This window comes from Arvicanthis niloticus, chromosome 27, assembly GCF_011762505.2.
Source record: "Arvicanthis niloticus isolate mArvNil1 chromosome 27, mArvNil1.pat.X, whole genome shotgun sequence".
Taxonomy (NCBI): domain Eukaryota; kingdom Metazoa; phylum Chordata; class Mammalia; order Rodentia; family Muridae; genus Arvicanthis; species Arvicanthis niloticus.
The window spans coordinates 23429213-23446337 of NC_133435.1; the positions used below are offsets into that span (position 1 = coordinate 23429213).

At 45.9% G+C, this 17125-nt stretch overlaps 1 protein-coding gene across 2 annotated transcripts in view; it reads right to left on the bottom strand.

The window, feature by feature from the left end:
- The window catches only part of Enoph1 (enolase-phosphatase 1), a 29073-nt gene that overhangs the window by 6914 nt on the left and 5034 nt on the right, over positions 1 to 17125 (bottom strand). For both annotated transcript variants that reach the window (XM_076926417.1, XM_076926416.1), the window contains exons 2-3: positions 4188 to 4289; positions 2279 to 2472 (exon numbers count right to left, since the gene is read on the bottom strand). In XM_076926417.1, coding sequence (XP_076782532.1) covers positions 2279 to 2403 — 125 coding nt within the window. In that variant the 5' untranslated portion in view covers positions 2404 to 2472; positions 4188 to 4289. The remainder of the gene's footprint in view (positions 1 to 2278; positions 2473 to 4187; positions 4290 to 17125) is intronic.

Sequence of the window (17125 nt, forward strand, 5' to 3'; positions counted from 1 at the left end):
ACACACTCCCCTGCCTTGGCTCAAATGGTAACCTGAGAAGCAACTCCATGAGACAGGGAATTGCTGTGGTTCTAAAAAACAGGTCACTGGACTTCCAGGATCACAGATGAAAAGCGACAAGTCTGGTGGGAAGAATACCATTTAACAATAAAAAAAGTACAGGCAGTGGTGGTGCACGCACACCTTTAATCCCAGCACTTGGGAGGCAGAGGCAGGCGGATTTCTGAGTTCGAGGCCAGCCTGGTCTACAGAGTGAATTCCAGGACAGCCAAGGCTACACAGAGAAACCCTGTCTCAAAAAACTCCAAAATAAACAAACAAACAAACAATAAAAAGTAAAAAGGAATACAAATAAGGAAGTGAGTGACGGATGGCGAGACGGACCCGAGCTAAGAGCAGCAGATGGCGAGATGGACCCGAGCTAAGAGCACTTACATGTTCTTGCAGAGGACCTGGATCTGTTCCCAGCACTCAGAGCCTCACAACTGCCAGTAACTCCAGTTCTAGGAAACCCAATGCCCTCTTCGGACCTCCATGGGTACCAGGCATGTATGTGGTGTACTTAACATATATTCAAACAAAAGACTTATACAAATCTAAGAAAGTGATTATGTTCTCATTCTCAAGGAGCTAAAATAAAAATAGACAACATAAACAATATTGTTTTATTATAATTTACAAAAAGAGGCTAATTTACCTTCATTGTGCTTTGGGAAACACGAGAACGCTTTCCTCCCCATTTTGAAAGGATTCATTTTAGTGTTTTGCTTGAGTACTTCTTGTGTGTATGTATTTCATACCCTGAAATTCCAATGCTTCTTTTAAAAGGCAGATCCTTGTAGCAACATAAAAGAATAACATCTCATCTAATAAATACATGACATACAAAAGAAACATAGGCAACTGAAAATGGCCCTCAATATGAGGATTACATCAGACAACTGCATGAAATCCTTTCAAAGACAACAGGAACCTCTCAGGTCAGTAAGGTGTGCACAGAGGCACACAGCTTAAAGTTCAGTCCTGGGAAGGCTGACACAGGAAAATCCCATTCTGAAGCCATGCTGGGCTACACTGCAAGTTCTAGGCCAGCCTGAGATAGATATATCTAGATAGATAGATGGACGGACAGACAGACAGACAGATATAGACAGACAGATGATAAGTCCCTATCTTAAATATTTTTTATTATATCTTGTGTGTAAGTATGTGCATCCACACACCTGCACACACAGGCCCATGCCACAGCACACACATCAAGGTCGGAGGTCAATCTGCAGAAGTGGTTACCTCCTTCCACAGTGTGGATCCTGGGGCTGGAACTCAGGCTGGCAGCTGGCGGCATCCACCTGCTCACTAAGCCATGTGATTGGCCTGAGACTGTTAGGTTTGTTTGTAAATCTCAGAACCGCATCACTGAGACACAAAGATCATGAAGATGCTGGGAAGAGCAGAGGAAGGAGTGGTGCTGAGTAACCACGAGCGACAGGTGTGCCACCTCATGGGTCCCCCCCTTTCCTGGTTTTATTCATTATTTCATGTGTAGTACAAGGTCTCCCTCTTTTTCTGGTTTCACTTATTATTTTATGTGTATGACTGTTTTGGTTGTACATATGTGTGACTGTGCACCATGTGTGTGCCTCATGGCTGAGGTCAGGAGTGGACGCTGGATCCCCTAGGACTGGGGTTATTGGTGCTGGCAGTCAAACCTGGGCCCTCTGCAAGAGCAGCAAGCGCTTGTAACTGCTGGGTCGTCTCTCCAGCCTGCTCACTTCGCCTGTCTGCAAAAGGCTCAGCAGGGCAACAATGCTGCCGCTGGGACCCGGAAGGCTCCCAGTGCTGACACCACAGATGTGCACCACCACACCAGGTCCAAATTGACACTTTTTAGGAAACTATTTTAAAACAGAACTAAGTGTCTTTCACCTCCCCTTCCCCACCCAAAGCTCCACATGCAGATCAGGGGACTTCACTGAATGAAATACTTCTGAAAACAACTCACTTGCTACAAAAAGGCAATACTCATGCGATCCCTCCCCCTGCCTTCCTATCCTCCCTCCCTCCCTCTCTTTTTCCAGGGTCTCTTTATGTAACCTTCCCTTGCCTGGAACTCAGAGATCTGCCTGCCTCTACCTTCTAAATGCTCTGATTCAATGTGCATGCTACCGTGCCTGGCAATTTCATCACCTTTCACTAACTGTGCACCTAACGGGAGAGGAACAGCGAGGTTGTACTTGGCTTTGGGGGCTTTGAACAGTCTTTTCGTTAGAGCACATACTCTGCCTTCATGCGGCCAGCCGTGAAAGCTGCCTTCCACATGTGGCCTTGCAGCTGTTTGAGCGCTGTGGTCTTGCGGTCATGAGACATCTGCCAGTACACATTGTCTACCACAGCCTGGATCATCTGCTGCAGGTCACCGCCAGATGCCACAGGTATCGGAACAGCCCCATCCAGATGTGCATCTTCTTCAGCCTTTAAATCAGAGACAAATCAAGTTTATTCATGTGAACATTTACAAAGCATTATATGCATACACTTGTACACACACATAAGTCCATGCCTACACGTGTTTTTTAAAGATACAACAAAAACCAGGCAGATCAATTTTCTCCAGCAATCAATTCTCCTGAGAACTGCTAAAAATCATTCTTAAAGGAATGACTGGACAAAACAGATCGTTAGGTAAAGAAGCTTGCCACCAAGTCTGATGACCTGAGCTTCACAGTCTCTGAGACCGCATGATCAAAAGGAGAGAAATGTCTCTCCGACTGTGCTCTGACCTCCACAAGTGCTCCATGGCACATTCTCTCCTCCCCCGTCCCCCAGTTAAAATATTAAAAAAATAAAAAATAAAATATATATATATGAGATCCTAAAATAGAAACTTGTGTTGTCTTTCTTAGCCTGCTAACCCAAAGGCATGCTGTACAAGAAGAGAAGGCATACAATGATCCTGGTGTGTTGAATCACTTGATAGCATAAACAAACTAGGATTATAATTAAATCTGGTCATTTTCTTAGTGCTTTACCTGGAGAACAAACAGCAAAAAGTATTATTACTTTATGGCTACTGGAAAGAAACCCAGAAGTAACAGTCCAGGTTCCCGTCTGCCTCTCCCCCCAGTACTGGGGAGATGCTTGGAGGTTAGAGCACTGACAGGTTATTAAAGACGCTGCTCTGGTAAAGGACCGTCAGTAGCCACCGCAGAAGACCCAGGCTGAAGCCAGGCATACTGGTGTCCATCTTTAACCCCAGCACTCAGTAGGCAGAGGCAGCCGATCTCTAAGTTTAAGACCAGTCTGGATTACAGAACAAGCCAGGACAGCCAGGGCTACACAGAGAAATACTGTCTTGAATTAAATAAAAAAGAATCAAGTTTGGTCCCCAGTAGACTCCATGTCAGCCGGCTGACAGCTCCAGGGGTATCTGATGCCTCCCCCTTGCCTCAGCAGGCACTGTGCACACATGCAGGCACTGTGCACACACAGAGAGAAATAAGTAAAACTTAACAACTCATTTACAAGGACTCTGAAATAACGCAAAACCTTATCCAAACATAAGAGAATATGTATGTGCAGAACATCTGTTGAGACAATAAAAGATACCCTCAAGATATGCAGAAAGGTCAGTGAGCCCAAACACTCCATTTCTAACCCTAACCTCGCACAATAAATAAAAGACCCATGGACAGCTTTCTACAAACCCCTAGTAGGAAAGCTGTGGGTGAGGGCCGCACAGCATGGAGCATGGAGGGCCTCCTCAGGGCGGGCTGCGGGCCAACGGTAACTGGTTGAGGAGTCTGGTATGGTGTCAGGATGTGAGGGATGCTGTACTAGGGGAGTCTCCGGCCGTGAGGTAGGAGAGTAGAAATCAACAAGCTGCTGACACTTGGTGACCTTAATGACACGGGCTGACACTGCCCAAAGCCTTCTATCTTCTACCAGAAAGGCTTCATTTCACAAATACACGAGGCTTTTATGCGGTTTAAACAGTCACTGAAAGGAGCAATTCTGCAGACAGGTTGTTCTGACTTGCTGTCTTATTACACGCTGTGAATTCCTAGGCAGCAAGCCACTGCAGCTTCTGCCTGGACGCCAGCACGATTTACAACAGGCTCAGAGGCCACTAAGTCTCCAGACATCATCTGTCCTCAGAGCCTGTGGCATGTGAAGAGGGAAGTCCTAACCTGTTTCCTCAGCAGGCTGACATCCTGCTGACACTCCTCCTCTTCCCAGTGTGTCTGCAGATACTCCTTGACATTTTCTTTGATGTATGGAAATAAAATGTCCTGGAAAAAAGAAAAGTAAATCAAGAATTAAAAACTCAGGTTGTTGTTTTTCTGAACTGCATCACACGATCTGTGTCTTTTATAATCTCACCTTAACTAACAAACTGCACAATGGAAGTCCCAGTGGAAACTGCTGTTGTAGGCCTGTTTCCAGTGGGACGCAAAAGGAGACTAAGTAGCCCTCACATGGGGCCAGGAACCAGCCAGCGGTCCTGCTTGCAGTTATGACGCTTTGTTGGAATACAGCCACAATCGTTTCCTTACGCGGTTTCTGGCTATTTGGGGCCACAATGGTCAATATAAGACCAATTTAGCCCACAAAGCCTAAAACACACTTCCCAGCATTTCCACAAATCTGCTAATTCTCAGACCATACATTCTTTTTGCTTGCTTTGTTTTTGGAATTATCTATTTTTATTTTACCTATGTGTGCCCACAGAGGATGTCCACCTCAGAGAACTGGAGTTAAGACAGCTGTAAGGCACCATGTGGATGCCTGGGTGCTGGGAACAGAACATGGACGGCAAGGGCAGCAAGTGATTTTAAGTCTACACCTCTCCGTCCTGAGGTCCCCGATTCCTGAGGGTATGGCTGGGCAATGCCTTGCTCAAAGCACACCAGTGTCCAACTCAGATGTCAGCTGGATGTATCCAGATGGCACTGTTAAAGGGAGAATACAGCCAGGCAGTGGTGGCGCGTGCCTTTAATCCCAGCATTTGGGAGGCAGAGGCAGGCGAATTTCTGAGTTTGAGGCCAGCCTGGACTACAGAGTGAATTCCAGGACAGCCAGGGCTACAGAGAAACCCTGTCTCAGGGGGAAAAAAAAAAATGGAGAATCCAACAAGAGACTTGGCCGGGCTTCCTCTGGAGCACCCTAAAGTGGCTATGCAGCTAGGAATGTGCCCTCCAGACAGGAGAAGTGACTCAAGAATGTAAACCTACATTATGTAATAAGTGAGTTCCAGGCCAGTTCTGACTACAAAGTGAGACTCTGTCTCAAGGAAAATACGAAAAAGATATGCAGACTTATATGAAAAGCAATTCATTAATAAATAACATGTCAGTTACTCATGTGCTGAGATTATGAACTCTCGCTGATCAAAACTGTATTTACTAGGGGGCTGGAGAGACAGCTCAACAGTTAAGAGAGCTGGCTGCTCTTCCAGAGGATCCAGACCTGATTCCTAGCACCCACACAGCTGCTCACAACCATCTGTAGCTCCGGATCCAGGGGATCCCAGCCACATCCTCTTCTGTCCTCCTAGGGTACTTAAAAGCATGTGATGTACAGACATACACAAAGCAGACAAAACAACCATACAAATAATTTATTTTTTAAAGTTTTGTTTGGTGCAAAGGCCTGACCCCAGGACCCTTTGTCTTCTTTTTAAGATTTATTTTTATTATTTTAATTATGTATAAGGAGAGAGTATGTGCACATGAATGCAGGTGCCCACAGAGGCTAGGGTGTCAAGACTCCTCTGGAGCTGGGGTACAGGTAGTTGTATGCCACCTGAGGTGGGTGCCGGGAATAGAACTCAGGTCCTCAGAATGTGCTCCTAAACACTGAACCACTCCTCAAGCCTACACTTCATCGTCTAAGGAAATACCTTACTGATACACTTTAACTCATGGCTCCTTCAGTTAAAATGTCTAAATGGACATACACCTTCTCAAACTATATTATGGTACATGTAACCATTTCTTTTAGCTATATACTGTGTATGAAGATATGGAAGCTGCCACTTGAGTAAGGGGTGGAGAAGTGACAAGAGAAGTGCCAGTCACTGCTGCCGGTGGACTCGATGGGCTGGGTGGGCAAACACGTGTCAGTGCAGTGCGGGTGCAAGACAAGTGCAGGGAGCTGAGCGGCTTCAGGATGTACTGGCTTAGCCAGTCTCAGAGATACATCTAAAACGTGAAAATAGCTTTATGCTTGAGTGTAGAACCCACACAGAGACTGCAGAGGTCTTCTATTTTAAGTTAAATTGTATAATGAATTAAATTCAAGCCTGCATAAATTCATTCACTTTATGTATTGAAAACTCTGCTGCCTCCTTGAGCCTGGCTCCCTATTTGGCCTAGGTTGGCCTCACACTTGCAATCCCTATGCCTTACCAGAAGATACTTTAACAAATGCTACAAAAATCAGAAATGTATAGGGTTTTTTTTTCTTTTTTTCTTTTTTTTTTTTTTGCTATTTAAGTTTGTTATGTAGTCCAGGCTAGCTTTAAATTCCCATCCTCCTGCCTCAACCTCCTGAGTAACAGTACTATAGGCATAAGCTAACATACCCACAGAACCTGAAGGAAAGCTCAGGGGAAATGATAACAGAAGCAATCAGAGGTTCTAAAACTAACTCACAACCCCAAAGTGTTCTGGGACCTTCTAGGGAACCTGCAAAATCAACTACTTCCAGAGCATACTACGCTGCTGTTGTTGTCATGATGATAAAGACGTCTTTCCAGGTAAGGTAGCTGAGTGACTAACTTAGCAATTGCTGTCGGTCACCTTCAAACAAGTATTAATGGTTTAAATTCTAAGATGTTACTGACTTTTCCCCTCCTTCCCTTCCTTCCTTTTCTTTTCAGTGGGAGTATGCAATGGGGTTTCCCACAGGCCATGCAAATACAAAGACTAAATACAGACCCAAGAATCCGACATCAGGGCTAGAAAGGTTGAGAGCACTGGCTGCCCTTGGAGGGGACCCAGGTTCCATTCACAGAGGCTCACAACCGTCTCTAACTGCAATTCCAGGGATACAATGCCCTCTTCTGAATTCCATTGGGCACCACATGCACATTGCACACATACACACATGCAGGCAAAACACCCACACATAGAAAACAAGTAGAAATTAAATAATCCAGATATCTTCAACAGTAGACGTTCAAGGGATGTACAAAAATGTGTTCTTTAATTAGCTTTAAATGGAACATCTACATCAATCCTGCCCTCCCCATCCACAGGGGCAGAGGAGACAGAAAGAATGTAGAGCAGGAGGATGGAGAGGAGTGCTGGGGAGCACGGTCTGCTGCGCAAGGTCAAGCCAGTCAAAGTTCAGCACGGTGGAAGAAGGGGAGGCCAAAATCCACACCTAACAAAGTAACAAAGGCCTTACTGGCTGTTGCCGGCTGCAGGGAGAGGCCGGGGTCATTCGTGTTGGGGATTCGGTCATTGGCAGGCTGCCTGCTGTACTAATCTCTGTTGGCGTGATAAAACACTCTGACCAAAACCAACATAAGGGAGGAAAATATTTATTTGGCTTATACTTCAAGGTCCCAGTCTACTGCTCAGTCTACATCAACTTGACACAGGCTGGAGTCTTCCGAGAAGAGGGAACCTCAATTAAGAAAATGCCCCACAAGATAGGGCTTTTTCTTAATTAGCGATTTATAGGTGAGGGCCCAGCTTGCTATGGGTGGTGCCATGCCTGGGCTGGTGCTCTTCTGTTCTAGAACAAAGCAGGCGGAGCAAGCCGTAAGCAGCACTCCTCTGCATCAGCTCCTGCCAGCGGTTCCTACCCTACCTGAGGCCATGGTGTTCCATTACAGCAACACTCACCCTGACTAGGGCAGCCACTGGTGGAGACTCGAGTGACACTGCATGAAGCGGATCCCTGGAAGATGGCCGCTTGCTGGCTAACATGGGCTCACGACGTGCTAGCTTTCTTATGCAGTCCAGGCTCACTGCCAAGGGTGCTGCTCTCCACCCCTGCATCAATCCATCATCAAGCTAGGCCCCCTCAGATACACCCATAGGCCAATCTGATCTAAGCAGTTAATCTAGGCTTTGACTCTTGGCTACGGCAAGCTGACAAAGCTACCTAGGACAACCATGGGCGGCCCCACCCCCACTTACCGTGCACACTTGGGCAGCACTAAGACCCAATGGGAGGAAGGAGAGGATCCAGTTGGGCAGGTCAAGTGTTGGGGCAGTAGGGTTGCAGGAGTGAAAATGGTAGGTGGAGTGGGAAGACAGACTAACCCAAGACCTTTTCAGAAGTCCCAGTGAAAGGATAAAGGGACCTTTAGTTCTGTGTCCTTGTCCAGGAGTGAACTTGGCAAGTCAGGTCTAGGGCTGGAGCCAGTGCCTCAGAGGAGGTAAAGTTGGCACCAATCTTCCCCCTGGGCTGTGGTTATCAGTCCCAAGGCAGCTGGGTCTGAAATGTCCTGTGTTCTCTTTGCCAACACTGCCTGATCTGACTCTGCTGACCTTGGCCATTTTCCCCTTATAAACAGTATATATGATGCTGGACTGCTTAGTAAGCGTGCTCGGCCTGAGACCTCTCTCTTCTCTGTCCTCCTCACCCCTGCACCTCTGTCAGGACCCAGCCACTGAGAAATGACCTGCTGGTTCAGGTTAGGGTGACCGTGACTAAGATTGTATATGTATATCAACAGATAAACTATTGTTTAAGGAGGCACTCTTTAACATGTCTCCCAAACAAGCATTCTTCATGCTGATATTCCCATTAACAAAGCACTGGGGTTTACTGCTCCTATTGAAAATGCAAAGTCCTGCCAGGTGGCGGTGGCACACGACTTTAATCCCAGCACTTGGGAGGCAGAGGCAGGCGGATTTCTGAGTTCGAGGCCAGCCTGGTCTACAGAGTGAGTTTCAGGACAGCCAGGGCTACACAGAGAAACCCTGTCTCGAAAAACAAAAAAAAAAACAAAAACAAAAAAAAACAAACAACCAAAAAAAAAACAAAAAGAAAGAAAGAAAGAAAGAAAGAAAGAAAGAAAGAAAGAAAGAAAGAAAATGCAAAGCCCTTAGGCACACGGGGTGGAGCATGGACCAGTTCTAGGGCAGCCAGAGCTACACAGTGAGACCTTGTCTCCAAACAAAACAAAGTAATGATGAGAAGCTCTCTACTGCTCAGTCTTCCTTCCCAATACAGTAAATACAGTAACAGGACTAGAGGTAAACAAGCTCACAGAGTAGTTTCCAACAGACACAGAGTGATTAGAAAAGGCTCTTGGGCAGAGTCACCTGAGACCAGGTATAATTTTACTGAGTGTAAAAATTACAGTGTCTCCATACTACACCACAGTGGTCAGAGGCCCTGAAAATACAAACCTATTCCTAGAGAGTGGGCTCACTACGTGTTATGTAATTAGACTAATTACTCCAAGTCATTCAGCCCTGCAGCCTTTCACTTGGCCTCCTCCAAAGCTCCTGAGTCACCACACAGACAGACACACATACACACACATACACACAGTGGGAAGGTTGTGGGGTTAGGGGCAGGGGGTCTGTCATGCCAGTAACAGCCATGAAATAAAGTTAGGATATCTAATTGTTAACAGACCAATATGAACAAATGTCACCTCAGTGATCTGAGTATATAATTAGAAACCCAGGCAGGTGTATGCTAAGGCGTGAACCAGGGCCTTCTACATGCTAGGAAAATACCCCACTAGAGAGAATGCCCAAGTCTGAGAATTTTTTAAATGTATCTAAAAACCAAAATCTAAGTATAACTCCCAAATGAAAATCACCAAGATCTAACTTTTTCTTTGCTTACATTCTCAAAACCTCTTATCCATGCTTCACCTGCTCAACAAATCCCTTGTCCATACTTCACCTACTCAACAATGACAACGAAGTCGGCTGCTTGGATGGTCTCAGAAGGCGAGTCAGAAAGAGCAGAAGCACACAAACAGCGTGATGAGGCCCATCCTGTGCACACCAGGCAGACGCCTTGCTGGGGCTGGAACTCCTCCTGACTTGAATAAGAAAGAGCGGAGCACCAGATTCTTCCTGCAAGCTCCTTTTATACGGACACTCTTCCCATTGGGTAGTTCAGGTTCCCTCCCGCCTCGCACTCCTCCATGCCTCCCCCCCCCACACCACTCCAATCCCTGCATAAGCTCCAGGGTAGGCCAGCACACTGGCTCTCCTCGAGAACACCGCCTGACAAGAGGCCGCATCCAGCCACTCCTCCACCAGCAATGGATAGAAAGCGCTGAAGCCATGTGTACTGCAGCTCTGGTAATACAGCAGAGGGCCTCAAGAGGCTAGAACTTTAGCGACATCCACAAACTAGGAAGGTGGTGGCCGCTGTAACTCGAGTGTTCAGGAGCTGGAGAGAGGAGGGCCAGGAGCTACACACTGAGTCTTACTGCAGCCTGTTACGTAAGACCCCTAATCAAAATCGAAACGCAAGCAGGAAACACTGCACAGCACTTAGAAGTCAACGCGACAGTTACCTTTACCAGCACAAATACAAAACAGCATATACTTAGGGGCTCAGCTAAATGTCTGATATTACTTTAAGATCTAAACCAACTGGAGTGTTTGGCCCCTACCTAGACTGTTCAGGGAGATGTGGCCTTGTCATGTGGAGAAGGCACACACTGGGAGAATGGACCTGGCATTCCAGAAGACTTACACCATCAGGATATAAGCTTTTTTTTTTTTTTTTTTTTTTTTTAAATGTTACGGGTGTTTTACCTGCATGGGTGTCTGTGCATACATGTTCAGACATGTGCATACATGTGCATACATGTTCTTAGAGGCCAGAAAGGGCATCAGATCCCTTGGAACTGGAGTTACAGTCAGCTGTGAATCACCATGTAGGTGCTGGGAATCAGTGCTAGGTCCTCTGGAAGGGCATCTCACCAGCCCCAAAGGATGTAAGCTCTTAGTTACGGCTCTAGTGCTATGCCTGCCTGTCTTGCTGCCAGGCTTCCCACTATGATGGCCACGGACTCTTAAACTATAAGCAAGCACAATTAAATAAATGACTTCTTCTAGAACTGCCTTGGCCATGGTGTCTCTTCACAGCAACAGAACAGTGACCAAGACACACCACTAGCTAAGGACCAAGCCTTTACCACATGAGCTTGTGAGGAAACGTTTAACCAAAACAGCAACAGCCTCATCCATGAAACATTTACTGAAAGCCAATAATGGGGTTACTGGAGTTGTCTGCTGCAGTTCTCGTCTCAGAGAACTCCCAGAAATAAGGTGCAAATGTTAAGCAATTCTAAACCTTTGGGAAAAGTTTGAAAACTAGAGACTATGTAAAACTGCCCATCATCCATCGTATCCCCACCGCACCTATAAAGTCCTGCCGCCACCACCACCATGCACTGGAAAACCACACAAAGCCAGAAGGCAGTGTAGGAGCAAAACACACAAATGTTTACTAGTGACAGTGTGGTCACTAGCTGCCCTGCTTGATTGAGGAAGTATTACTGTGCAGCAGAAACACAGCGATACAATTCACCAATTCCCAAGACTCTATCCATTCTTTAACACATACTCACAGCCTGGCATACACCGTAACACACATACCAATGCTCTATAACACACTTTCTAAAGCTAGCAGTGGGAGTGGGAACACACAGTGTAGAGAGTATAAAAGGCCCAGGGCTCCACCCTCAGCTCCATTAAAATGTGTATGTACTGTATGTATGGGGCTAGAAAAACGGCACAGTGGTTAACAGTGCACATGGTTCTTTCCAGAAGACCTGAGTTCAAATCCCAGAACCCATGTCTGGCTACTGGGCCACCTATACCTACTGCTCCAAATGATCTGAGTCCTCTGGACTCTGCCAGCACACACACACACACACACACACACACACACACACACACACTCCTCTGGACTCTGCAGGCAGGCACACACACCCTCTCTCTCTCTCACACACACACACACACACACTACTAAAATACATTAAAGAAAGAAAATGGAAAGAGAGAAAGTGAAAGAGAGAAAGAAAGAGAAGAAAAGAGAGAAGGAAGGAAGGAAGGGAAGAAGGAAGGAAGGATGGATGGAGCAGGCTGGTTAGACAGCTTCCTGGGGTGGCACTTGTCACCAGGTCAAATACCCTGAGACCTACATGGCAGAAGGAAGAAACCGACTCCACAAGTTATCCTCAAACACATAGGCACATGTGTTTGAGGCCTACATAGAGAGACCTTATCTCAAAAGAAAATGAAAAGGCTCAATGTACAATCCAGTGAAATTTTTAGGCTTAACAAAAAAATAATTCTAGAAATGATTATAACTCTTAATTTCAATTATAACCTATTTACTGGTAATTTTACAATATCCTAGTATAAAAGCATGCTGCTGTTAACCCTAGCATCTACAAGTAAACCTATGGATGTTTTTAGTGTACCAGATATCTGAGGGGTTTCCACCTAGAAGAGGACAGAACAAAAGGTTAAGTGCAGGGCTACAACAGGGTAGCAGAGAGTGCTTGCTAGGCGTGTCTAGGGTGAAGCTCTGAGGTGGGGAAGGCCAGAAAACTAAATGAGAGTGTTTGCTTTCCAGGGAACTGTAATTACACCCCCTAAGTGCTGACAGGATGCCATGCAAGCAGCAACTTCCATTATCCCACACAGCTCAATGACACCTCAGGAATGAACACCATTAACACAATGTTTCTGACAACGTAACTGTAGAAGCTGCCTCATAAACACTTAGAAGTCAAAATACGGATGTGCTTTTTACAGCTGTGGTTGTTTTAGTGAGAAAGTCACAGAATCAATAAAAATCAAATAGTGGCTGCAGTATTTACCTAAGTTCCCTTTGAAGAAAATGGGGGTGAAAGCTCCTTCATAGCTCAGCTACTTAAAGAAGTTTAAGTCATTCAAGGGAACCCCAGAGTACAAGTGATAGTGACTAAAACCTTAAAAAGTGTTGACCCAGAAAAGAAGACAATAGAGAGGAAATACTGAGAGGATACTATGTTACTAACCTCAGAGGAAACAGGAAATGAAATGGCTTAACGTGATTCTTAAAAATAAATCAACTTTCTAAGCAAGAAATAAAGCTCAATACTGAACAGTTTAGAGCACAAACCCCTGTTGTAGACGATGTAAAGTACAGAAGGAGATGGAGATCACAGCTCTAGCAGATTCTCCCTGGGCTCCACACTGGGAGCAGAAGGTACTTCTTCCATCTCTCATGGGGCTCTGACTGCAGAGTGTGCTGGGGAGCTAGTACCTTCCGGCTATCTTTTTAGCTCAAGCTGACATGGTGCGCACACTGCCCCCCCACCCCCGCCCTCTTCTTGTTTAGTCTCTCATGCTAGCAGTACAAGCTGAGCCACGCTACCACACATTCTGTTCTGCCATGAAATACATAATCCTTCTTAAGTCTGTGCATGTGTAAATATGCTGAGGGGCAGGGGCACCACAGCATGAAGGTGAAGGTCAGGGTTGGTTCTTTCTACAGAGTGGGTCCTGGGGATGACCTCAGGTCAGGAGGCTTGGCAGCAAGTGCCTTTACAAAGTGGGCCATCTCACCAGCCCAAAAACATCTAATAGAGCACAAAATTGATAAAATTTAAGTTTAGTTTAAAAAAGAAAAAGTCGGGTGTAACAGCAACACAGCTAAATCCCAGCAGCACTTGGGTGAAGGCAGACAAATCTGGAGTTTAAAGTCATCCTTGGCTACATGGGTCAGCCTGAGGTATGTGAGAGCCTGTGTCAACCACAAAAACAGATTTCACAAAGTATTTTTTGGTCAGATATGAAACAGACTCTTTCCACATAGCCCAAGTTGGCCTGAAACCTGAGTGCTGGCATTATCGGCACATGCTACCACACCAGTTGTTGGAATATTTTAAATAAGCTACTCACAACTAGAAGCCATTTATGAATGAAATTAGGAGAAAATAAATGCAATGAACAACAGCAGCTAGTCATATGTAACTGTGGCTAAAGAGTTCAGTAAAACGCAAACTTGAGTCAAAATGGTCAGACAAGAGAGCAAAGTCAAACCAACCCAGGCAGAGACCTGGGTTAGGATAAATCTGAAGACCACATCTGTGCTGAGCGGACTTTCTCCACTGAACCACTTAGGTAGCACCTCTTGTGGTTAAGACAGAGGTGAGTGAGCCTTCACATATAATACCCAACAGTGTGGGTCAGATGCCATGGCAGCATAGTGGAAACACAGTAAAACCCATTCTAAATTTACAGATTATGTTTCAGGAACTGCATGATGATAAACTGAACTTCCCAATCTTTTGTTTCCTGAAATCCTGGTTCTAGACCAGACTGTTTCCCCTAGAAGGACAAGAGGGCAGCTGTACCAACCAATGGGAGACATCACCTCTGGAGTGAGGAGTCTCTCCTAGCCAAAGGGTACTGTTTGCTAAGTGCAGACGCTTTCCAGGAAGGAGGGCATGTGCCTTTCTTCTTTGGGATCAGTTCACTGTAACCTACCCTGACTCTCCCCACAGTGCTCATCAGCAGAAGGCAAAGGAGATGAATGAGTGACAAGCCCAGGCCTTTGAACAATCCTGTCAGAACAGTGAGGTTAACCCTTCTTGACTAAAGTTTCATAAGAAGGTTTTAGAAAAACGTTCACTTAGCTCACAGCAAGGAAAGTATGTTTAAGACAGACAGAGCTCCACACTGGCCATGAAGACAAGCTTCTGAAGGAGGCTGCCTGTAACCAGCATGGCAAGAGCAGTCATACTAGGGTAAAACAATTCCTGTGACTTCAGAAAAAGGTACCACCCCTGGCAAAGCAACCCTGCCTTTCATATATGTAAACCATCTAACATTGCCTTCTCTCCCTTCAAGAAGTACTGTGGGCTAAGGGCGGCGCTCAGTTAGGTGGAATGTTTGCCCCTCAGGCCCACAGTTTCATTCCCAGCAGAGAAAAGAGAGGAAAGGAGGGAGCCGATCCAACCCAGGCCTCTGAGCCTGTTTATTCATTCTTAATATTCACCCCAGAGTGCCAGGAAGACTTACATCAGACAATTTACATCTTTGTATTCTCTGGCTCCCTGAGATACACCCACCTAGTCATCTGACGCTGTCTGCAATATGGACATGTGCCACTGAAAACCCAAGTCTGTGGAAGTATTGGAGGCCTGCTCTGCTCAGTGGATTGAGGCCCCACACCTAATCTGCAGACACTTCCCTTGGCACAGCGCAGCATGACTCACTGGCATTGTTCTACTTTTACTGTGATCTTCGCTGTGATCATTGGACTTTTTAAAGGCAGGGACTAGTTTGTAGCTTACATTGTAGTCCCGTCTCAGCCTCTGGGCTAACAGGGATGTGCCACCATACCAGGTTCAGTGAACTCTGAAACGTGGTTTTGTCTGGACACGTCTAAGGATGGGAATCGGTTCATAGCATGGTGTGGTCCATCTGCTAGAACCTTTCCGTGATTACAGTACTGAACACTAGACCTCTTTCCCTAGGATAGACCAGAAACTAACAGGTGCTTCTGTGCTCTGGGAGCCGGAGGGCTCTCAGGCTGTCCCGCTATGCCCCTTTCTCCATGGAGGCTGACCCCAAACAATGGGGTCCCTTTTGAAAACTGTTATCAGCACTCCAAATAAATCAAGAAATACACTCATCTTGTAAATGCCACTACCGAGGCTCACTGTAACTAACGAGAGGTAAACTCTAATCTAAGGGCAATGGATCACGATGAACAAGGAAGGACTACAACTGGCCTGGACGCGGAATACGGTCTTAGAGGAGACTCAGTGAGTTCCAGACCAGGATCCTAGTCAGGCAAGAATTCACATTTGTTACAAGGAAACAAACTCGTTTTAGTAGATGAAGAAGCTGAGGTTCCAAGAGGCTTTATAGTTGGCCCATGTACAATCAGAACTCAATTACAAGGTTCTCAAACGCCAACACCAAGGTGAGGTCATCCAAGCCTCAGGGCAGGGTGTCTTCCAGGCTACAGCTCATTAGCACCAAGGCCCTGGATTCTGATCATATGCCACTTGGAAATGAACAACAAAGCCACACATCCTCCAAGTGACTTGGGAGAGGAAGATGCAGGTACACCCGGAGACAAGGAGTCAGTGCCAACCACTTATCCACCGTAGAGACAGCATCTGTCGCTAAATCTGTAGGAGCTAACTGGGCCAGCAAACCTGAGGTCCACTGGTCTCTGCAGTCCCAGTGCTGGGAATACAGGAAAGCGCTGTTATTGTTTCTTGTTTACTTTTTACATGTGTTCTAGCATTCAGAACTCAGGCCCTTGTGTTCATGCCAAGGACAGCTTTGCTGACTAAGCCAGCTCCTCTGCCATGAGATTCCGAACTGAAGGGATTTTTGGCTAATTTGATAGTTGTTACTGTAACCATATTAATAGTAATTTCCCCTCAGGAGTAGTAGCATTTTCCCTCCTTTGCTCAAAACCAACAAGTAGCTAATTCCCAAAGTTAAAATTCCAGCCCTAAGCACTACCTTTTAACAACCTCGCCATCACAATCCTTCCTAAAGCAAACCCTGGGCCAGCAAGATGGCTCAGCAGGTAAAGATGCTGGCCTCTAAGCCTGACCACCACAAGGTAGCAAGAAAATCTACTCCTGCAAGGTGTAAGACATGCACCGTGCCACCCACATACCCACACACATACACAAAATAAACAAATACAAAAAAAAAAAATCCTGAAGTGTCGAGTCTTTTAAAAAAAGATCCACTCGATATCGTAAAAGACCATTTGAACCACCACAGCCTAACAGCAGTGTAGCCAAGAACTACACTGTGATCTCAAACCACATGGTCCCCAAGCCCTCTCTTGAAATTATGACATTACACGTCTACTTAAATCTTCTCTTTGGAGAAAGTCTCTGTGTAGCCTAGGCTGGCCTAGAACTCAAAACCATCCAGCCTCAGTCTTTCCACTGTTTGGACATCACAGGCTGGTCACCATGTCTAGCAAAAAAAAAAAAAAACCAAAAAAACATTTAAAGTGTTCCAAGGATAAGATGCCCGCATCCCGGCTGAGGATGAACAAAGGCTGTCTAGTTGAGCTCCCACACAATAGACAATTAGCCTTTCATCATTTTTGTTGGTGGCTCTGCTTTAAAAATGGCCCTGCAGCGAGGGCT